Source organism: Canis lupus, chromosome 12, assembly GCF_003254725.2.
Source record: "Canis lupus dingo isolate Sandy chromosome 12, ASM325472v2, whole genome shotgun sequence".
NCBI classification, from domain to species: domain Eukaryota; kingdom Metazoa; phylum Chordata; class Mammalia; order Carnivora; family Canidae; genus Canis; species Canis lupus.
Genome location: NC_064254.1, coordinates 1,239,513 through 1,259,902, shown reverse-complemented (window position 1 = coordinate 1,259,902; position 20,390 = coordinate 1,239,513). Strand labels below are relative to the sequence as shown.

The 20,390-nt window shown below is 52.9% G+C and overlaps 4 protein-coding genes across 8 annotated transcripts; 2 read left to right on the top strand and 2 right to left on the bottom strand.

Moving 5' to 3' along the window:
- The first annotated feature begins 1,615 nt into the window (after window positions 1-1,615).
- Window positions 1,616-6,438, top strand: LY6G5C (lymphocyte antigen 6 family member G5C). Its single transcript, XM_035697861.2, has 3 exons — window positions 1,616-2,613; window positions 3,840-3,998; window positions 5,902-6,438. The coding sequence occupies exons 1-3, from the start codon at window positions 2,487-2,489 to the stop codon at window positions 6,066-6,068; spliced, it is 453 nt and encodes a 150-aa protein (XP_035553754.1). The 5' UTR covers window positions 1,616-2,486; the 3' UTR covers window positions 6,069-6,438.
- Window positions 6,439-9,459: 3,021 nt separating this feature from the next.
- LY6G5B (lymphocyte antigen 6 family member G5B) lies at window positions 9,460-11,875 on the bottom strand. The gene is made up of 3 exons (XM_025418206.3): window positions 11,088-11,875; window positions 10,808-10,936; window positions 9,460-10,513 (listed from the first exon to the last, which is right to left on the bottom strand). The coding sequence occupies exons 1-3, from the start codon at window positions 11,209-11,211 to the stop codon at window positions 10,113-10,115; spliced, it is 654 nt and encodes a 217-aa protein (XP_025273991.1). The 5' UTR covers window positions 11,212-11,875; the 3' UTR covers window positions 9,460-10,112.
- A 138-nt stretch (window positions 11,876-12,013) lies between these two features.
- CSNK2B (casein kinase 2 beta) lies at window positions 12,014-17,058 on the bottom strand. Of its 4 annotated transcripts, XM_049091947.1 has the most exons (8): window positions 17,037-17,058; window positions 16,828-16,937; window positions 15,404-15,486; window positions 14,566-14,668; window positions 13,894-14,009; window positions 13,185-13,260; window positions 12,848-13,037; window positions 12,014-12,246 (listed from the first exon to the last, which is right to left on the bottom strand). In XM_049091947.1, exons 2-8 carry the CDS (start codon window positions 16,874-16,876, stop codon window positions 12,156-12,158), a joined length of 708 nt encoding a protein of 235 aa, XP_048947904.1. In that variant the 5' UTR covers window positions 16,877-16,937; window positions 17,037-17,058; the 3' UTR covers window positions 12,014-12,155. The 4 variants fall into 4 exon arrangements, with proteins under 4 accessions (XP_048947904.1, XP_025273987.1, XP_025273989.1 ...); XM_025418202.3 differs by lacking the exon at window positions 17,037-17,058 and having other exon boundaries at window positions 16,828-17,026; XM_025418204.3 differs by lacking the exons at window positions 16,828-16,937; window positions 17,037-17,058 and adding an exon at window positions 16,079-16,237.
- Window positions 16,332-20,093, top strand: GPANK1 (G-patch domain and ankyrin repeats 1). 2 transcript variants are annotated; one of them, XM_025418200.3, is made up of 3 exons: window positions 16,332-16,737; window positions 17,853-18,477; window positions 19,468-20,093. In XM_025418200.3, exons 2-3 carry the CDS (start codon window positions 17,867-17,869, stop codon window positions 19,910-19,912), a joined length of 1,056 nt encoding a protein of 351 aa, XP_025273985.1. In that variant the 5' UTR covers window positions 16,332-16,737; window positions 17,853-17,866; the 3' UTR covers window positions 19,913-20,093. The 2 variants fall into 2 exon arrangements, with proteins under 2 accessions (XP_025273985.1, XP_025273986.1); XM_025418201.3 differs by lacking the exon at window positions 16,332-16,737 and adding an exon at window positions 17,106-17,555.
- Window positions 20,094-20,390: the final 297 nt, after the last annotated feature.

Sequence of the window (20,390 nt, the reverse complement as noted above, 5' to 3'; positions counted from 1 at the left end):
AGAGTGGGACCAGCTGCCTGTCCACTCCTCACCCTATACAGATTTCGGAAAAGAACAGCTGAGATGCAGACCGCACATCTGCTGGGGCTTTGGACCTTGCCTTACAGGGGAGGGATAAGGAAGGCCCAGACGGCCAGGCGTCCCCGAGGAGCTGGGCACACTGGAAGGGGGGGGGGGGGCTGGGACAAAGAAGAATTAGCGGGAAACCTGGGAAATGGTGGGCCCCGCGCTGGGCTGTCCCCCATCCCTCCCCGTCTCCCAGGCCCAGGCTCGCCCCGGGAGCTGCGGGAGCGGGCTCTGGACTCGGCGTCAGGGCCGAGGATTTGCTCCGCCCCCGCCCCCGCCCCCGCCCCCGCCGGCTGGCTCGAGGGAGGCCGGGCACCTCTGCCCCGTCCGCCCGCTCAACGGGCCATCCCAACTCCCTCGGGAACCGAGTCCGTCCTTTTTTCATTCATTTGCGTTCGGGCTAAAGATCGCTCCTCCAGCCGCTCCCGCCCCTGCTGTCCCGCCGCGGCCCGACCTCGGCCTTCGGTCCTCAGGCCCCACCTCCCTCGCTCGGCCCCTCGGGCCCCGCCGGCGTCCCCACGCGGCCACAGCAGCGCCCCGCCTCCGCACCCCGGGAAGGCCGCCTCCGCAAGGGTCACGAGGCCACCGAGGCCACCGAGGCCACCGACACACGGGGCTCTGCGCGCGGAGCCGGGGGAACAGCACGGAACAGGCCGGAGCGGCGCGGACGGCCCTGAGGCCACGCGCTGCCGGAGGACACGGCTCCGGGCCCCCCCCGGCCGCCGAACACCAGCCGCGTGTTCCTCCGGCTCCGCGCTCGGCCTCGGGTCTCTAACTCCTCAGGGTGACTCCGTGGGCGCGCAGCTCACTTATCCCTAACTCCCGAGAGCTGGGACCTTCAGCGGCGATTGTGTTCCAGAAAGGGGTTCCGAGGACTCTGTGAAACTCCCTCCTGGCTGCCCTGGGCCCCTTCGCTCCAAGAGGAGCCGGCGCGGATTCTCCTCTACCAGTCGTTCAGTCCGCATTTAGGCTGCTGCCAGGCGCTCCTCCCCGTCTTCATTACTCTTGAGTTTCCAGCAATACCATTTTCTTCCTTCGTACATCCCAAGGCTCCTGGAAGCGCAGTGGTGTGCTTTCCTTCCGTGTTTCTTCTTTGCCGAGCGTCTTCCTTGGCGCGAGTCTCCGTCCATCTCTTCCCATCGTCCCCATCAGGTCCCCGAGGCCGGGGGGCTCTGGGCTGGTCCGGGACTGTAAGGAGGCAGCGCTCCCTCCCGCAGGGCCGCAGCCCGAAGCCCCAGACTGGCAACGGGAGCAGGCGGTTCGCTCCTGTACTCCCAGCTCTTCCCAGAGCTCTGCACCCCTTAACGTGCAAACCCCGAGTCTCCGAGACACTGACCTGGAGCGGCAGGCGGTGAACCGGCAGGTGGAGGAGCCCGGCCGGCTGCGCCCCCGCCTGCGCTCGCTCCCGCCGGGCGGGCTCCGTAGCGCCGCAGCGCCGCCTTCCGAGGGAGCCGCGGAGTTCTGGGCGCCCGTCGGGGGTGCACGCCTGGGTCCGACGCCGGCCGGTGCTTCCCAGGGTTTCTTCCCAGCCACCCGGCGGGGACCGCAGCTTGGCCTGGGGGCCGCCCCCGCATCCTCCCGGGGGCCCCGAGTGCAGTCAAGCTCGGAGGGCGAGCGCTCGGCGCCGGGCCTGTGGGCGCGGAGATGAGAGCCACTGAGCTGCAGTCGAGCTTCGGCGGAGCGGAGTGGGGCGGGCAGGAGAGAGGTGCGGGCTCCCCGGCGCCCACAGGCCCCTGGACGGAAGAGGTCGCTGGGCACCGGCGTGGCCTCGCTTTGGGATTTCTGACTGTCCCACATTCTCCCCATCTTGGAAATGGTACCACCAATCACCTCCTTGTGCAAGCCTATCCCCGACCTTCCCTCTCTATTTTCAGTCTAACTCCAAATCTGTCCAGTCTTCCTTCTAAGGATGCCGGAGTCCTTCATTTCTGGGGGGGCCCTGCCTCCCTTCCGCTAGACCAGGCTGCCGTCTTGTGACTGGACCCTGCAATAGCTTCCTAGCCGGTTTCCCCGGCCTCCGCAGTCTTGGACCAACAGAACAATGATCTTGCCACTCCTTTGGTCAGTGCGTTGGACGCCCCAGGAGCTCCCCTTTCCCCCGTTATTCTTTGTTGTCTTCCCCACTAGACTGCTCTGCGAGGGCAGGGATCTTGTGCAATGTTGTATCCCAACACCTGATACAGTGATTCAATACACTTCTGTAGGATGAATATGAAAGTTTCCCTCCCATTCCCCTCTTGCCAGAGTTCTGTTCCCAAGCCAGGATGTTAGGCCTTAGAGTGGCCGTGGGTGAGGACACTCTGTCCCTCTGGCTATTTTGGCACTGATTTCCACCCCAAATGGGTGTTACCTGTTTCCTTCCTCTTGACCAATTTCTCTTCCACTAATATAAGCCCCCAACTGAAGGCTGTTAGGCAGTCATGCATTTTACCGCAGGCCTTGAAGGTAGCCGGAGTATGGGCGCGGAGTATGGGTGCCTTCCCAGCACCTCTCAAGCCCTGTACGTGATCCTCTTAATAGTGCTGGTCAGGATGAGCTTGGTGTTTGGTAAGTGGCTGTAAAGACCTCCTGGTCGGCTGGATAGAGAAACCCACAGACACCAGGTGTCTGGGTACATCTGCCCAGGATGGTCAGGTAAACCCAGGCAGGAGGAGAGGTGGGATGGATGGGCTTGGTGGGATAATGCCTAGGGACTGGTGATGGGCTGATGTTCACTCTGAGGGAGATTTCTTGGTATCACTCCAGGGCTGTCTCAATAGCAGTGACCTGGAGATACTGAAGGAACCCCATTCAAATGTGGGGCAGTGCAGAATAGGGAGGGTTCCGGGAACATGCTAAATGACAGAACCAGGATGGGATCCACAGAGTAGAACAAGCCTCAATCGAGCCTGATAATCTCTTGTTCACTTGGCTGAAAAACAGGACTTATGTAGAAACAGGATTCAAAGTGTTTGTTCTCTATCTGCCTCGCACCAAGTGCTCCGCTGGGCCTGGGGATTCAGTAACATGTGGTCTGGGCCTGGAACCAGAGAAGAGGGAGGTGTACAGACATGTGGTTGGGGAGGGCCTTGGTAGACAAAGTTTAATAGGAATCTTTCCAGTGATAAGACCACCAAAGAAAGAATGTGGCGGTAGGTTGCTTGAAGTCTGCTGTTGGCACAAAGCATGGATTCCTCCTGTCCTGTGATGATGCGATCTTGTTTTCACTTCTGAACATTACAGATTAAGAAAGCATATTCAGAAGCAAGTCCATAGGAGTGGGGGGTCCCAGAGGAAGAACCAATCCTCACAGAACTTCCCAAAGCTGGAATGAGCTGCCCCTGCCTAACCTGTGAATGTAAAAGCTTACAGGGTGCTGGGCACACTTTAGTACCTCAAATATATTGAATGAGTGAATGAATTTTTTATTGAGTTCTTTATTATCCCAGAATGGAGATTTTAACAAGGACTAAAGTCTCTGGTAGAGGATTAAGCCAGATTTTTTTTTTTTTAAGATTTATTTATTCACAAGAGACACACAGACCCTGAGGCAGAGACACAGGCAGAGGGAGAAGCAGACTCCATGCAGGGAGCCCGATGTGGGACTCGATTCCAGGATCACGCCCTGAGCCAGAGGCAGACATTCAACGCTGAGCCACCCTGGCATCCCAAGCTGGATGCTTTTAAAGAATTGGTGGTTTTATGGTTTTCTGAGATGGGAAGATAGAGGGAACAGTGGGGCGATGAGCCTGGAAACTAAGTGGGTTTGGAGTCAGTGTTTCTCTGTGTTCTAGGTAATTTTGATCCTGAATTCCCTCATCCAGTTCAGTTCCCCAAATACCTGCGCTGCTATCGATGCCTCTTGGAGACCAAGGAGTTGGGATGCCTTCTGGGATCTGACATCTGCCTCGCCCCGCCTGGCAGCAGCTGCATGACTCTCCTCATAAAGAACAGTGAGCTGCTTGCCTTTGGCTCAGTCCATTACCAAATTGCATCTCGGCTGCACCTCACCTTGGGGGTCCTGCAACCCCTAGACTCTGTTCCATCATTGTTTCTCTTTCCTTACCTTCAGAGCCACTCACTCTCTGTCTCTGCTTCCAACCTCTTGTTCCTTCAGCCTGCAACCGACTGGCTTCTGCCTTCCTGACAGCACGGAGCCTTGGTGGGGGACCCTTGTGATGACCAGGTCCCCCAGTCTGTCCTCAGGCTGCCTTCTCCCTGCCTGTCAGCCACCGTTGCTACAGACATCTCTGCCTCGTCCACGGCTTTTTCCCAATCTCTTTCACTGGGTCTCGCCTTATTCTCCTTGACCCTTCAGGGTTCATGTTCGCCAGAGTCTGGGCCTTAGCTATCTTGCTGCTCGCTCTCCCCACAGGATTTGCTCTGCTTCCTCCTGAATTTGAATGTTAGGCCAAACTGTCATGTCGAATGGCCTCTGGACAGCTCCATTTCATTTTTTTCTTTTTCTTTTTTAAGATTTATTTATTTATGATAGACAGAGAGAGAGAGGCAGAGACACAGGCAGAGGGAGGAGCAGGCTCCATGCAGGGAGCCTGATGCGGGACTTGATCCCGGGACTCCAGGATTGCGCCCTGGGCCAAAGGCAGGCGCCAAACCGCTGAGCCACCCAGGGATCCCCCCCGCCCCCCCATTTCATTTTCAACTTGCTGAAAATTTACTATATTTCCCTGTTCCTCATGCCTGTTCTTTTTTTTTTTAATGATTTTATTTATTTATTCATGAAAGACACACACACAGAGAGAAAGAGGCAGAGACACATGCAGAAGGAGAAGCAGGCTCCATGCAGGGAGCCCGACATGGGACTCGATCCCAGGTCTCCAGGATCATACCCTGGGCTGAAGGCGGCACTAAACTGCTGAGCCACCTGGGCTGCCCCCCCATGCCTGTTCTTCCACACAATCCCTCCTTTTTTCTTTTGTTCATTTTTTTTTTTTTTTAAGTTGGCTCAACGCTAACTGCAGCTTAACTCCCAACCTCTAGATCAAGAAGTCACATGCTCTAAGACTGAGCCAGCTGGGCACCCCTCCCTTACCCTTTTTAACAACCACAAAACATGTATTATATGCGAGCACTGTTCTAAGCACTTACAGCCCTCTGAGATAGGAATTGTTATTATCCCCATTTTACAGATGAGGAAACGGAAGCACAAAAGGTCAGTTACCTTGGCCAAGTCTCTTAAAAGCTGAGTCACAATGTGTGGTGATCCCAGAGATGGTGCTCTCTTTCACTGCATGAAATTGCCTTCAAATCAAAACTCAAATCTTTTTATTATACTTTAAAAAAAGATTTTATGTATTTATTTTATGTATTTATTTATTAGAGAGAGAGAGAGAGGCAGAGACACAGGAAGAGGGAGAAGCTGGCTCCATGCAGGGAGCCTGACATGGGACTGGATCCCAGGTCTCCAGGATCACGTTCTGGGCTGCAGGCGGCGCCAAACCGCTGAGTCACCCAGGCTGCCCCTTCTCTTACTTTTGATCCATAAAATGATGACAAACACCATTTCTTTGCAATCTGACCACTGATAAATACATCTCCCAACTTAGATGGTCCTGAAGTGCTGGTTCTCCCTCAGCAAAACCCTACTCAGCCCCCTCCAACCATCCAACCATTGAATGGCTCTTTCCCACCGACCTTCCACGGAATCCATTGCTGGTGACTCCCGGGCATTCCCTGCCCCCTCCCAGTTTCAGGAATCTGCCTTTTGGGGGTCCAGGGAAGGGTGTGGGAGCAGTGATGGTAAGTCCATGTGGAGTGAGGGGAAGGAGGGGTTTGAGGCTGTGCCCGGGAACTGGGACATCAGTTATCACTGGATGCTGCCATCCTTCCCCACAGGCAGCAGCGGTTCTGACATCATGGTGAGTGACTGCCGCCACAAGGAGCAGATGAGTGATTGTTCATATACCCGCTCTTCTCCAGTGTTTGGCTTCTGGATATTTTCTCGATGCTGCCTCCGGGAGTTCTGCAATAACCCTCAGAACAGAGTCTTCTACATTCCTTAGAATTTCTGCAAAGACTTGTGGAATAAAATCCTGCCAGTTGCCATCCATCTTCTTGATTTCCAGTTGGCTGGCACAGCCAGGACAACTTCCAATCCTTTTTACCAGCCCTCCCTGCCTCTCTCAAGTTACTGGCCCCCAGCCCTGTCTCTTAGTTGACACCCCTCAAGCTCCCCGACTCCCACTCTGCCCCTCCCCCAGGCTCCCTCTCCAGAAGTCTGAGTTTTCAAGTCCTCACGGTCTGACAGCTTTTGTCCTCTTCTCCCACCTCTCAGCTGCTTCTTTGCCCGGCTTTGCCCCATCTCCCACCACAAGCCAGTCTCGCCTCAAGTCCCCAGGTGTTCCTCCCAAATAAATTGGTGTACAAACTCTATGGCTTGTCTCTCTTCTGGTAGTGGTGGAGGCTGAGGTCCTGCCTGACTGCCCCACTGTGGCAGCAGGTAAAGGGCTCCTGCTCTGCTGAGCTCTGCTCCTGCCTGGTCTCCACATCTTGGATTCAGTTCTAGGCACAAAACAGTGAAAAGGAACTGGAAGCTCCACACCGCAGTAAAGGCAAAAAGGGCAGTGGGGTGAAACCCAGAGCTGTGTGAGGATTGGAGGGGAGGTCCACAGGAGGAAAAGAGGGATGCTGGTGGGAGCGGAGCTGAGAGGCATGGGCCCAGGCAGAGGGTAGGGGAGGCATTCTGTGGAAGTCGCTAAGTCTAGTGGAGCCCAGGCCTGATCCTGGGCTCAGCTTCCCACTTCAACGGTGTGAGAAATTACTGCAGAATTTTGGGCCTTGGGCTCCTCAGCCTGAGACTGTCCTCTAGTTTGACTTGCTAGAGTTGTGTAAACCCAGACTTCTTTCTACACTGAGGTCAGAGGTGATGAGGAAAGGTGCACCCAGGTTTTTGTACCTCCAACTTCTTCCTGACCTTTCAAATTATATTGGCACTTCCTGCCAGAGCACAGGCCATTAAGGAGCCATGAAGCTCTGTTAACATATGTACAGAATGTTGTGTAAGTGTATGCTGTAGGATGCCATTTGTATCAAATGCCAACCAAATTCCTCTAAGCAGCTATTACTCAGGACAACAGCAACCAGGCTGAATTGGGAGAAGTGCCTGGGAAGACAGGATGCACAAGGAAGCTCTGGGTGGTGATAAAGGCCTTTATACTGACGAGGACTGGTAACACAGCTATGTGGTTTACAAAAACTCAAGTTATAGTATGTGGAAGCTTCTGTACGTTTTGCCAAAAAGGTTTAAAGATCGGCCACAGGGTCACCTTGCCTGGCTCAGTTGGCAGAGCACATCACTCTTGATCTTGGGGTCGTGAGTTTGAGCTCCATGTTGGGGATAGAGATTACTTTAAAAAGTAGGGATCCCTGGGTGGCGCAGCGGTTTGGCGCCTGCCTTTGGCCCAGGGCGCGATCCTGGAGACCCGGGATCGAATCCCACGTCGGGCTCCCAGTGCATGGAGCCTGCTTCTCCCTCTGCCTGTGTCTCTGCCTCCCTCTCTCTCTCTCTCACTGTGTGCCTATCATAAAAAAAAATAGTAGTAGTAATAATAAATATGTACATATACAAATGCCACAATCCATATGTACCTTTTCCCCCAAGGCACGTATCTATTTTGGAGGCTCTAATTTTCACTTGTACACACACTACATGCATTCTTTCAATCCTGAGGTACCAGGTACCTGTCATCCTTGACAGGTGACCAAAGTGAGGCAGAAACCAACTTGCCCAAGTGTCAGAGGAGCTGGGATTAGGCCTCCCAACCACAAAGCTGCATTACTTTTCATAAAAAGCACATCCCCAGCACTGAGTTAGAGATTCAGAATGGCAGGCACCTGGCTGCCCACAGCAGTGTGTTTACCAGCTGTATGGAAAAACTTATGAATATTCATTATTGCTTTCTGTATGCTTGTGCTTTTTTTTTTTTTTAAGATTTACTTATTTATTCGTAGAGACAGAGAGAGAGAGAGAGAGAGAGAGAGAGAGAGAGGGGCAGAGACATATGCAGAGGGAGAAGCAGGCTCCATGCAGGAAGCCTGACGTGGGACTCGATCCCGGGTTTCCAGGATCACGCCCTGAGCTGCAGGCGGTGCTAAACCGCTGCACCACCGGGGCTGCCCGTTTGTGCTTTTTCCAAAAATAAAATATTAAAATGAAAGATCTAACCACTGCAGCTCCATCTGTGTATCACCGAACAACGTCCACCCTAACTCCTTACTGAGGGGTTCTGGGTGCCAGGATCCTAAAAAGAACAGCAGGCAAGAAGCCAGGTCCCTCAGTACCAGGTAACTCAGATACCTGGGCTGTTTGCTCTGCTCCTGAATTTTCCTGATTTAAAAGCATTTTTCCTCCTCTCTTAGATAGAAAAGCCATCTAAGGGGTTTAACTTTCTAGGTTTTGTAGGGCAAATTTGTTTTCGTTTTTGATTGAAGATTTTATTTTGAAGCAATCTCTACACCCAATGTGGGGCTTGAACTTAAAACTCCAAGATCGGCAGCCCTGGTGGATCAGCGGTTTAGCCCCGCCTTCAGCCCAGGGTGTGATCCTGGAGACCCAGGATCGAGTCCCATGGGCTTCCTACCTGGAGCCTGCTTCTCCTTCTGCCTCTCTCTGTGTCTCTCATGAATAAATAAATAAAATCTTTTTTTTTTTTTAATTTTTTTTTTTATTTATTTATGATAGTCACACAGAGAGAGAGAGAGAGAGAGAGAGGCAGAGACACAGGCAGAGGGAGAAGCAGGCTCCATGCACCGGGAACCCGATGTGGGATTCGATCCCGGATCTCCGGGATCGCGCCCTGGGCCAAAGGCAGGCGCCAAACCGCTGCGCCACCCAGGGATCCCAAATAAAATCTTTAAAAGAAAACAAAACAGGGATCCCTGGGTGGCGCAGCGGTTTGGTGCCTGCCTTTGGCCCAGGGCACGATCCTGGAGACCAGGATCGAACCCCACATCGGGCTCCTGGTGCATGGAGCCTGCTTCTCCCTCTGCCTGTGTCTCTGCCTCTCTCTCCCTCTCTCTGTGTGACTATCATAAATAAATAAAAATTAAAAAAAAAATTTAAAAAAAAAAAAAAAAAAAAAAAAAGGAAAACAAAACAAAAAAAAAACCCATCCAAAATCAAGAGTCACATGTTCTATTGACTGAACCAGCCAGGCAGCCCTGTGGGGTAAGTCAAAGGCTGAGAGAAGTCATAATCCTCATAGCTGAACAGACCTCTAGCTAAGTGGAAGGTGGGATGGATATAGGCTCTTTGGGAGCAAGCCATGAGGAAGCCACAAAGGCCAAGTGGAGTGGGTCAGGCTGTAGACGGTTTGATCCCCATGCCCAATCAACTTGAACTGGTCTATACTTGCCCATACCTGAGCCTGACCCCATAAACAGTGTGACACAGACTTAGCCCAGTCCATTTATTGTGGAGTTTGTGGAGAACAAGCAGGAGATGTGGAGCAGAGCAGGGGGGACCCTCTCCTCTCCCCTGGCATCTATGGAAGCGGGTTTCAGGACTCAGTGATGCGGAGTGGGACTGAGACCACGGACTGCAACGAGAGGAGAGAAGCAGGTGACCAGGGCAAGGTGACCAGAGAAGCAGGTGGGAGTAGACACAGTGAGGCAGGGACACCACAGTGCCTAGTAAGGAAACGTGCACATTAGTCTACCCTTCTTACTGCAAGTTCAGTCTGGGTCTCAAGGTAGGCGTAGAATGTGATCTACAAACAGATCTGAACAGAGGCAGCAGGGGACCAGATTGGCAGAGGACTGGGAAGATGAGGGGCATGGCTGACTCTGGTGACCAGAAGGGGACCAGGAAGCCACTGTGCCTTCCCCAGGCCAGCCTGGGCAGACTCTGAACTCATTATTTTCTAGGAGGTGCAGCATCCCAGTTTCTAGGAAGAAAATGACACTAAAGCCAGAGACACTGAAAATACAGGGGAATGGAGACCAGAGAAATCACAGAGCAGAGAAAGTAGGTGTTCTAGGACAGCACAGGGAGCTGTGGTGTTAGGGGAGAGATGCTGTAATGGAGTGAAATCCACAAGGCTCAGGCATCAGGGCTTAGTCCAGGGAAGAACCAAAAGTCCCGAACTGTTGAGAAACAAATATATGTGACGCAGGTCAGCAATGGATAAGCTCAGATTCAGGGGCAGGGTGGCCAGGTTACCCAGGCATTCAGGCTCCCCCCCAGCATGGAAGCTGCGGAGGGGAAGCGAGAGGTTCAGGGCCCGGTAGAACCACTGGATCTGGGACTCAGAGAGGGGCAGGCCCCAGGTCCCAGCAGGGGGGTCAAGAGGGGAGCTGTGGAGCTGGGGGCTGGACCAGGAGTTGCAGTAATCATACTGGCAGCACTGGGCCTGGTACCAGTACTCCGGGAAGTAGGTATTGCGTTTTTCTTGGCAGCGGTAGGAATTATACTGTCCACAGCCTCGGATGAAGAAACGAATCTTGGTATCTGGAGAAGAGGGAACAGCTAATAACCCCCACTGTCTCCCACAGTCCCCAAACCTGATATACTCACCCTAAACTCTCCCAATCCCTCACCAAGACCTGACTTCCATCCCAGACTCCTTCAGAAGGGGTCAGAAAAACTGGCTTAGTGGAACCCCCAAAACCCCAGACTCCTCCTTCCGGGATCCTGCTGTCCTATTCCTATACCACAGGCCCTAAGCAGCCCTCATTTAGGAGAGGAAAGGAGACTGGGCCATGGGCTATCCCACCAGCAGCCCCTTCCTGGGGCTTGACTTACCATAATAGATGGTGATCACCATGCACGGTGACGTGCTGCTGATGGTACACTTCTCTGACCCTGAAATGCACCCTGTAGAAGGGTCTTCTAAGAGGCAGAGGTGGCAGGTCCGGACTTCAGGACCAGGAGCTGCAGCAGCAGAAGACAGGAGGGACGGGAGTGTTGGCTCATTCCAAGTTCTCTGCCTTGCAGGCAACCCATGAACCAGGGCTACAACCCCACCCCTCTCAGACTCTCAGGACTGTCACCCTTCTCTCCTTGCCCCTGGGCCCCCACTTACCTTTTCCCACTGCGAAGCCCACCATGACCAGCACACCTACAAGCATATGGGCTTTCATGATGGAATTCTGGGGAGAAGGGCAGTCCCTGAGGGGTATTCTGAAACCCCACCTTCCTGTGACCATGCTCCTTGATCCTGAGCTGCAGAGTGGTTTTGATAGACAGTTTGAGCAGGAGCTGCTGCAGGGGCAGAGCTATATTCCTTGACTGGGGGAGGAAGTTATTAACTTGGCTGGAGGACAGTGCGTCCTCACCCACAAGCGTCGGGTTCCTGAACGTGGGAACAGTGGCCCAGACAAAGGACACTTGGGCCTTTATCCAGCTATTGTTGTCCCTCATGTCCTGAAAATATCTATTCACACACCTCAAGGGTCCATGGATCAGCTTCTACCTCTGGTATCACCTGCTGTTCTCCCCATTCAATAAAACCAGTCCCTACAGTGCTGGGAAAACCTGGCCAGGTACCTAGGATCTCCATTCTTCAGAGATGGGCATGTCTTAGCTCCCCCAGCAGGGGGCGAACAGACACCACCCAGCAGCAATTCTGAACCTCATTCTCTCTCCACCCCTTAGAGTTCTGTTTGCCAGAACCAGGGCCCTGTAAAATAAAAACTGGAAGATTTTTGTTGTTGACTATACTCCTTACAGTACAAATATACAGCCATAGGTGGCCAAAAAAGAACAAATAGGTCTCTAGTTTTTGAAATCTGATCTTCCCCTGGGTCTTTTCCTTGTGCCTTGCACATCTCCACATCTGATACTAGAAATTCTGCTCTACTGCTAAGAATATCACCCAAATCCAGTGGGCACAAATCTGAATCTGTGCTGGTTTTCACGTTGAGGGTGGGCTGGGCCATGAGGGTCCCTGGAATGAAGCACAGCAGTACCCTCCCGTCCCCCAACCCCAAGCACCAGCAGACCAGCTCATGGCCTTTTCTTCCACTTTATTTCATATTCCCACCACAATAATGACTCCTTTAATTTAAACTAAAAACCATAGAGGGTTCCTGAAAGGGTGGCAGCAAAGGATCGGAGATGTCAAAGACTGAGGGACAGGTAGGGTGGGGAATCAGCGAATCGTCTTGACTGGGCTCTTGAAGTTGCTGGCGGCTTGGAGCTGCAGCTGGTAGGCCATTGGATGGATCTTGAAACCGTAGAGCCTGGGAAGGGGTAGAGGTCAGAGAGGCAGCAAGGTGAGCCCTACCCTGGCCTTGTCAGCAGCCTGTATTTCCACCTCCCCACCTCAGCTTCTCCATGAGTCTGCTCAGTGATTAAGGACAGTGGCTCCCAAACATCTTCCCTCTAGAATACTAGGAAATGTACCTTCAACAACCATTAAAACTCAAATTCTAGCCTACTTTAAACACACATACATACATGCATGTAATCGCATCTATGTGTGTGCGCATATTCATACTTGTTTCAATATGATACCAAACTGCACTTTTAAACTACTTTCTCCTGGCAAAAGGTTGAGCACCCAAGATGATGACAAGAACAGTTATCATTTGAATGGTGACTTCAAGTGCCAATATGATTCGAAGCACCACACTACTTAAATGTGCCCTGTCAGTCAAGTACTGTCATCACCCCCATTTCATGGATAAGGGAACTGAGGCACAGGCAGGCAAACACCTTCCCCAAGGTTACTCGCTCTGGGAGAAGCAAACCTCAAGAAAGGACCATGCCCTGTCCTCCCTTCTCTCTGGGGAATCCCAAACCTTTCCTTTGACCCTGGGTAACTCTATCCCTGCTCCCCACCTGGGCACAAACTGGTTCGCGGGCCGCTTGGGCCGGTACTCGGGGTGCACCATGAAGAGCATGTGAGGGAAACCGGTGCCGAAGTAGGCGCCATCCGTGTGATGGTGCCTCGATGACTTGGGTGTGTACACGTCCATGCACTTGGGGCAGTAGAGCTTCACCATGGCCTCACCTGGGATGTCCGAAAGGCCTGGGAGACAGCTAGACTCAGCAGGCCAGGCACCCCCGAGCCTGCCCCACCACCCTCCCAGACTCAGGCTCAGACTTGCTGAGCCCCATTTCCTTCCCAGAGGACTGGCCATTTCATGAGGCCTCCTTTCCCTTCTCCAACACTCACCGATGGGAAGCATTGGCTGGTTCTCACAGTACACACGGGGACAGTAGCCAAAGTCTCCCTGCTGGTACTTTTCCAACTGAGGTGAATAAAATGAAAGGGGCCGGTGGGTAGGTATGAAAAGAAGAGGCAATCCCCTCCTCAGTCCAACCCACATTGCTCTGTCCTCCACTCCTGCCTCCTTCCGTCCAGATGCCCATTTTAAGCTGGCCAGATGGGCCCTCCTACTCCCCTGCTTCCTTTTCTCCAGGTAGGCAAGTTACAGACCATCAGAGCCATTTGCTGTTTGTTCCCTGAGGAAGAGGCAGACTGCAAAAAATTCCTGTCCAAGGTCACGTCTCCCTCCCTGAAAATACCTCAGTCAGCACAACCCCAATTAGGATTTAATCCCCAGGCCCAGGTTCTGGGGTTCTTCCCCCTCCTTTTTTTTTTCTTAAAGATTTTATTTATTCACGAGAGACAGAAAGAGAGACAGACACAGGCAAGAGAAGAGGCAGGTTCCCTGCGGGGAGCCCAATGCGGGACTCAATCCCAGGACCCCAGGATCACAACCTGAGCCGAAGGCAGACGCTCAGCCTCTGAGCCACCCAGGCGCCCTCTTCCCCTCTTCTTAGCTATAATCTGTGACAAGTTTGAAAACGTGACTCCTTGCTGCAAGAACCTGTTTCCCTTACTACCTCAGAGGAGTCAAGTGGGAGCAGAGAGGCCTCACCATCTGGGCGATGCCACGGTTGGTGAGGATATAGCGGGCGTGGATCAATCCATAAAGCATCTCGGCTGCCTGCTCAATCAGGTCGCTCTGGTTGGGGTTGTCTTCCAGCTCTTCATCTGAAACATGGCCGCAGCCAATTGCAATCACTTGTCTTACAGCTTTCTTAGGTGCCCCATCCACCTCCAGGGGCTGCTGGCTACTCATCTTTGCGCCACCCATCACCTGGGCATTTGACCCAGAAACCTGGGCCTCTGGCCCTTCCACCCACCCACCCAAGGCAGCTCTGCCTTCTCTCTATACCTCTTCAGCCTTTACTCTCTTCTCTCCCTCCCAACTCTCTCAACACATAAATGAAAAAGATCAACATAGAAGCTGGAACTCTAGACTGAAAGGTGCAAGGCAAGACAGGTAAGCAGGAAATGAGATCCATGAGGAAACTAACATTAAGGGAGAGAGCCAAGTTACAGGATCAGAGTGTAGAATGAGGCTGTCACAAATCCAGGCAAAAGTCAGATGAGAGAGCAAAATAAAGTACAGAACTTAGGACAAAAGCAATCAGAGAACCAAAAGGAAATTTAGAAATTCAAGAAGCAGATCAACAGGAATTTGGGAGAAAAAAGAAAAACCACACACACACACACACACACAAAGATAACCCCGAGGATGCCTCACCAGGCTCCAGGTCCAAGATCATGTCTAGAGCTTGTCGATAGTGAGGCACCTGCTCATTGAGTCCAGTGAGATTGAATTTATCCTGGATGTAGTCTTCATCCACCTGTCAGGATGTGGAAGTCAAGAAGAAACCCATAGCAGAATCCTCAGCTTTGATCTGGGCACATTGCTCTAATTGGTGCCTTGTTTCCAACACAACTGCTTCTGTTTTCCCTAATTCCCCACACCAACTCAGCAGAAATCCTTGAGTCTCTCTCCCCAGTTCACATACACTGCCTTCCCATAAAAGCTCTGGCTTTTCTTTCCTAAGGATAAGCAGCTACAACAATCTCTTCCTTAACGAGACACTCCTTTTAAAATCCTTGTTCCTATTCTTGATCCCATCTCTACAGACCAGTTTTGTCCTCTCCTTACCGGCAGCTAGAACTCTAAGAAAAGCAGCGACTAAACAGCTTGGGTCCTGTGGGCAGTTATAATCCATTATATCATTAGCACAAAACTTTGCCTGTTACAAAACATTTTGATAAACGGCATTTTAATCCTAATAGGCTCCCAAATTAAGCACTACTAGTACAAGCCTAGCAATAATAATAAGAATAACAGTAGTAGTAGTAGTAGTAATAAAGTTGACTTTTCCAATATTACACCGCTGGACAGTAACAGGCTTGGGATGGGCAAGTCTTGCCACTTCACAAATTAGTGAGGGGAGTTACTGAAGGGACTCTTCCTTGACAGGAAAAAGTTTCTATGACAGCCTGTAAGAGAAGTAGAAGCTAAATATGTGGAAAAACATACAGCCAAACTTTGTGCGGACATAGCTGGGAGATTGAGAACTCACTTCACAAAAGAATTCATTGCCACGGAGCCCACAGAACCAGGATATCCAAGACACCTCCTCTGAGCTGCTCATCTTCACGTCAGCTGGGAAAAAAAAAAAAAAGAGGGTAAACAAAGGCCAAGCTCCCCCACCCTGTCTCTGGTACCTTCCCTCCTCCCCACACTCTGCTCCCCGACCATGGAAGAATTTGGAGCCCCCTTTTCTTAAAGGATCCTAGACCCTGGCGCACCTGCCTCCAATTCCTCTTATTCACTAGAGGCTCTTTGGAGTCCCACCACTTCTGAAAAACCGACAGGTCTAGGCTCACCCGTCCTACCCACACCCCTAACAATCCCGAAAACCAGCACCCTCTCCTCTTTACGTCAAGTCCCTCCCTCGCAGGGCTCTCGGCTCGAGATCCCTACCCCGCAGGTCTCCGCATGTCCCCGACACCTTTCCCAAGGGTTCCGAAGTTTATCCTTTCCAAGCAAAAGCCAGGACCCTTTCCCCTCACGACCTGGAGGTGGCCCTGGGTCCCTCTCACAGGAGTCCCCACACCCCGCCTCTCAGGCCAACCCTCCCTCCCCCGGTGCCGGACCGGGTCACTTCCTTCCCCACCCCCACACCAACGCGCGGAGACCCCATGTGCCGCGCCTAAGGACGGAAGACTCGATGCGGCAACGACCTCAGACTCACCGGCTGGGCGGGGACCGGGACCGGGACCTGGGTGGGGGAGGGGAGTTGCTGCTTCCAAAGAACCGCGACGGCTACAGCGCAGGCCGCGGACCCGACCGCGGCAGGCGAAGTAGCGAGGGGGGGGGCGGGGGGCGGTGTGTGTGGAAATTGGGGAGGGTGGGGAGAGGGCAACGCGCAAGCGCCAAGGGTCGGGCGCCGCAGTGAACGCCGGGAAATGGAGTCCCAGGTAAAGAGAAACTGGCGAAGCGAAGAACAGGCGAACTACGAATCCCAGGATGACCCACGAACGACCCTGGCGTCGCGAGGCCCAGGAACAAGACGCTCGGGGGTGGGGAGCAGCGGGATACCACCGGAAGCGGAAGCGCAGTACCCCGTTCTGGGCCAGGGAGTATGGGAAATAGAGTCGTAGGGTCGCGCAACTGAGGGGCCGGGAGGGGGCGGGGAAGGAACGGGGCTGGAGGGCTGGATTCCTGCAACTCCCCTCACACAGCGAGGCTCTGCCCCAGGTGTTTGCCGGCAGCCCAGGGTGCTGACCTCGTCCCCGACTACCCCACCGGGTCCTTGTTGCCTGCGGAGCCTCTCGCCAGAGTCAGGCCCGCCACTGGAGGCCCCACCCGGGCCGGTGCTTCACCCCGGGGTCTAGTCTCCTCAGGCGGGAGGTGAGGCCGGGCTCCTTGCTTGCGGGACGTGGGAAGAGTGGGCTGGGCTGAGGTGAGCGGTGTGAGAATTGGGACGGCCTGTGCGCTAACCTGAAGTGGCGCCAGCCATTCTGCTGCTCGTCCCCTTGCACTTTTCCATCTCCTCTCAGAGCTTGAATGGGGCCTTCTGCTGCGGGCACTAAGTGTGACCTTCGAACCCTGCTCAGAATAATGGTGAGGGGTGGCGTGACGTTATTTCACTTCACGGCTTCGGGGCATTCCACAGGTTTCCTCCCGCCTTCTCAGAGCCCTCCTTAACTCGGTGGTTTCGCAGGTCCAAAAACTGCGCTCAGAGTGGGGGGCCACGTTCCGGGAGGCGAAGGGCATTGTGGGGCGTTATGTAGAAGTAGGACCCCAACCGACAGAGCCTCTGTCCTCGCGCTGCCTGGGCACGTGGCATCCTGGAGGGTCCCACCGTGCGAAGGCTCAGCCTGGCGCTTCGCACACGCCCGCACCCTCAAGTTCTGCTTTGTGGTGGTTGATTTTTTTTTCAGTCACACATGTGTGTCTGGGTCGTGTGGCTATTGGACTGGCAGCACCTTTGCTTAGATAAAATTTTTGTGGTACAGAGACCCTGTGGGGTCTCCACAGAGACTGGAGTTTCTCCCCCAAATCTTCTTCTTGCATCCGGAGAAGGTTAAAAGTCTGTTTTTGTTTGGAAAGACCCTACCCTGACATAGGATCAAGGAAGATTTAAAGGGCTAGGCTGATTGTTTTCTTAACTGCACGTCTTACCTGGTGATCAAGTAGTTTGAGAGAGAAGCTGTTTTTACTTATTGGTGAGGATAGGGATGGGCCTCTGGGCAATTCTCATTAAATCTTTGTTAAGTTAACCTTTACGAGGGATATGGGCTGTTATTGTATGGCTCCCTGTTTTTCCACATGACCTATGGTCCTTAGGCCCTGTAGGGTCCTAGGTTGTGGGGTCACTTAGAGTATAAGACGGGTTTTTGACTTGGAAAAGGCTACTTTTCCTCATCCCAGCAGATCTGTGGAGGTGGTTCTGGTCAGTGCAGAGCCACCAAGGGATTGGCTTGCTTGTCTCATACGCCCTTTAATTAGTCTCATTGTCTCAGTTCTCCCAAAAGCCATGTCCAGGCCCTCCCTCATCACCTTCACCCCGGCCACCAACCCCAGTGACCTCTGGAAAGATGGGCAGCAGCAGTCACAGCCTGAAGAGCTGGAGCCCACCCTGAATGGGGCTGCAGCCCGGGCTTTCTATGAGGCCCTGATTGCAGAAGAGAGCAGCATCCCTGCATCCCAGAGATCTCAGCCTGAACCTGACAGGAAAAGAAAGAGGAAGAAGAGAAGAATGATGGGGGAAGCTGCTGTAGGAGCCTCAGCAGGACATGGACAAAGGAGATCCCTTGAGGCAGAGGACAAGATGACCCATTGGATACTGAGGGCAGCCCAGGAGGGTGACCTAGCAGAACTAAGAAGGCTCTTGGATCCCCACGAGGCAGGGGGAGCGGGGGGCAATATCAATGCTCGGGATGCCTTCTGGTGGACCCCCCTGATGTGTGCTGCTCGAGCAGGCCAGGGGGCTGCTGTGCGCTATCTCCTGGGCCGTGGAGCTGCCTGGGTGGGTGTCTGTGAGCTGGGTGGCAAGGATGCTGCTCAGCTGGCTGAAGAAGCGGGTTTTCCTGAGGTGGCGCGCATGGTCCGAGAGAGCCACGGAGAGACGAGGAATCCAGAGAACCGGTGAGAGGAAGCCTTAACCCATGCCCATCTTTCAGTGTGTTCTGCCCTTCCTAGTCCCTCCATGCCAGAGGCTCCGGAACAGACTCAAAGATTCTCTCCCTGATCCCCAGTGTAGGTTGATATGGCAATGGAATCGAGTAGTAGTAAATGTGAGCTCCCTGTTTTTTTTGTGTGTGTGTTTTTTTAAGATTTTTATTTATTTATTCATGAGAGACACAGAGAGAGAGAGAGAGGCAGAGGGAGAAGCAGGCTCCCTGCAGGGAGCCCGATGTGGAACTCATCCAAGGTCTCCAGGATCACACCCTGGGCCAAAGGCAGGCGCTCAACCGCTGAGCCACCCAGGTGTCCCAGCTCCCTGGGTTTAAATTCTGATTCTACTTACTTGGTCAAGCAACCTAATTTTTATGTGCCTCATTTTCCTTATCTGAGAAATGGGGGGTAACAAGAGCACCTGTTAAAGAATTGTGAGGATTTAATGGGTCAATATATGTAAAGTGTTAGGATGACGGTTTACCATATATATATATATATAGTTAATATATATATATAGGGGATTAACTATATACATATATATAGGGGATCCCTGGTGGCGCAGGGCGCGATCCTGGAGACCCGGGATCGGATCCCACATCGGGCTCCCGGTGCATGGAGCCTGCTTATGTCTCTGCCTGCCTCTCTCTCTCTTTCTCTCTGTGACTATCATAAAAAAAAAAAATTTTTTTTTAAACTATATATATATAAATATACATATATAAATATATATATAAATTGTAGTTATTATGCCTTGCCCAAGATCTTGTGAAGCCTGGTTGCTATTTCTTCTAGCTGTTCCCCTCTGGGTCCCTCATTGCTAAGTGGGTTGGAAGGCAATTTCTTTCTTAGCAGAAAGGCTAGAAGGACTTCCCACCTTGCCACCCCGCTCTGCCTGCCTCCCTCTCCACTCCCTCCACTCTTCCCCTGCCCTCATCTCTTTCTCTTTTTCCCCTACAGGTCCCAATCCCCTTCCTTCCAGTACTGCGAGACCTGCAATGCTCACTTCCAAGACTCTAATCATTGGACATCCACTGCTCACCTGCTGTCACTGCCTCGTGATCTCAGGTCCCCCAACCTGCCCCTTGGGGTGCCCGCCTCCAGCCCAGGCTTTAAGCTGCTGCTGAGGGGAGGCTGGGAGCCTGGAATGGGGCTGGGACCCCGGGGTGAGGGCCGCACCAACCCCATCCCCACTGTCCTCAAGAGGGACCAGGAAGGATTAGGCTACAGATCGGTGCCCCAACCCCGAGTCACACACTTTCTGGCCCGAGATACTCGGGCCATAGCTGGGAGGGAGAGAGCCCCTCGGGTGACCACACTGAGCTGGAGAGAGGAGAGAAGGCAGGAGGAGAAAGACAGGGCCTGGGAGTGGGATCTGAGGACATACATGAACCTTGAGTTCTGACCTTGGTAAGGTCTGATCCTGATCTATTGCTGAAGTCTGAACTTGGACCTAGGCACTTTAGCTTTTACTTCTGGGGGTCTGTCCAGGTTCCAAACACTCAGATTGTAGTCAGTGGGCTCTGCCTTTGGGAGAGAGAAGCTGAGAGCTGAAAAATAAATCAAATTTCTTCTTTTGTGTTTTATTCACTTTTCTGGAAGCTATTGTGGGAAAGGCCAAACAAGTCTGGGGGCCACATGCAAATCCTACCTGAGCCAGAAGGGGTAGCCCTTTCTGGTGGCAGGATAGGGTCACCTACCCGCCCGTCTGGTTCACTTCCAGGTGCTAGCCCCAGCCTGGAATGCCCCCAGCTATTCTTTCAATCCCCTGAACCAGGAATTGCCCAAGCTCTATGCCAGGCTTGCCTGCACCAGTAAGTGTCCCCTGACCACTCCAGTCAATTCAATCACTGTTTTATTTTTTCAAGTACTGACTTTTTTTT

Bases quoted from the DNA above. Each gene is read 5' to 3' on its own strand.
- LY6G5C (XM_035697861.2), top strand. From the start codon at position 2,487: ATGCATTTTACCGCAGGCCTTGAAGGTAGCCGGAGTATGGGCGCGGAG. The intron at 2,614-3,839 runs GTAAGTGGCTGT...TCTGTGTTCTAG, and splicing joins CAGGATGAGCTTGGTGTTTG to GTAATTTTGATCCTGAATTC. The intron at 3,999-5,901 runs GTGAGCTGCTTG...CCTTCCCCACAG, and splicing joins GACTCTCCTCATAAAGAACA to GCAGCAGCGGTTCTGACATC.
- LY6G5B (XM_025418206.3), bottom strand. From the start codon at position 11,211: ATGGTCACAGGAAGGTGGGGTTTCAGAATACCCCTCAGGGACTGCCCT. The intron at 10,937-11,087 runs GTAAGTGGGGGC...CTGCTGCTGCAG, and splicing joins GGGCTTCGCAGTGGGAAAAG to CTCCTGGTCCTGAAGTCCGG. The intron at 10,514-10,807 runs GTAAGTCAAGCC...CCTCTTCTCCAG, and splicing joins GGTGATCACCATCTATTATG to ATACCAAGATTCGTTTCTTC.
- CSNK2B (XM_049091947.1), bottom strand. From the start codon at position 16,876: ATGGAAAAGTGCAAGGGGACGAGCAGCAGAATGGCTGGCGCCACTTCA. The intron at 14,669-15,403 runs GTGAGTTCTCAA...ACATCCTGACAG, and splicing joins GCAATGAATTCTTTTGTGAA to GTGGATGAAGACTACATCCA. The intron at 12,247-12,847 runs GTGGGGAGCAGG...ACCCCTTCCCAG, and splicing joins GCGAACCAGTTTGTGCCCAG to GCTCTACGGTTTCAAGATCC.
- GPANK1 (XM_025418200.3), top strand. From the start codon at position 17,867: ATGTCCAGGCCCTCCCTCATCACCTTCACCCCGGCCACCAACCCCAGT. The intron at 18,478-19,467 runs GTGAGAGGAAGC...TTTCCCCTACAG, and splicing joins ACGAGGAATCCAGAGAACCG to GTCCCAATCCCCTTCCTTCC.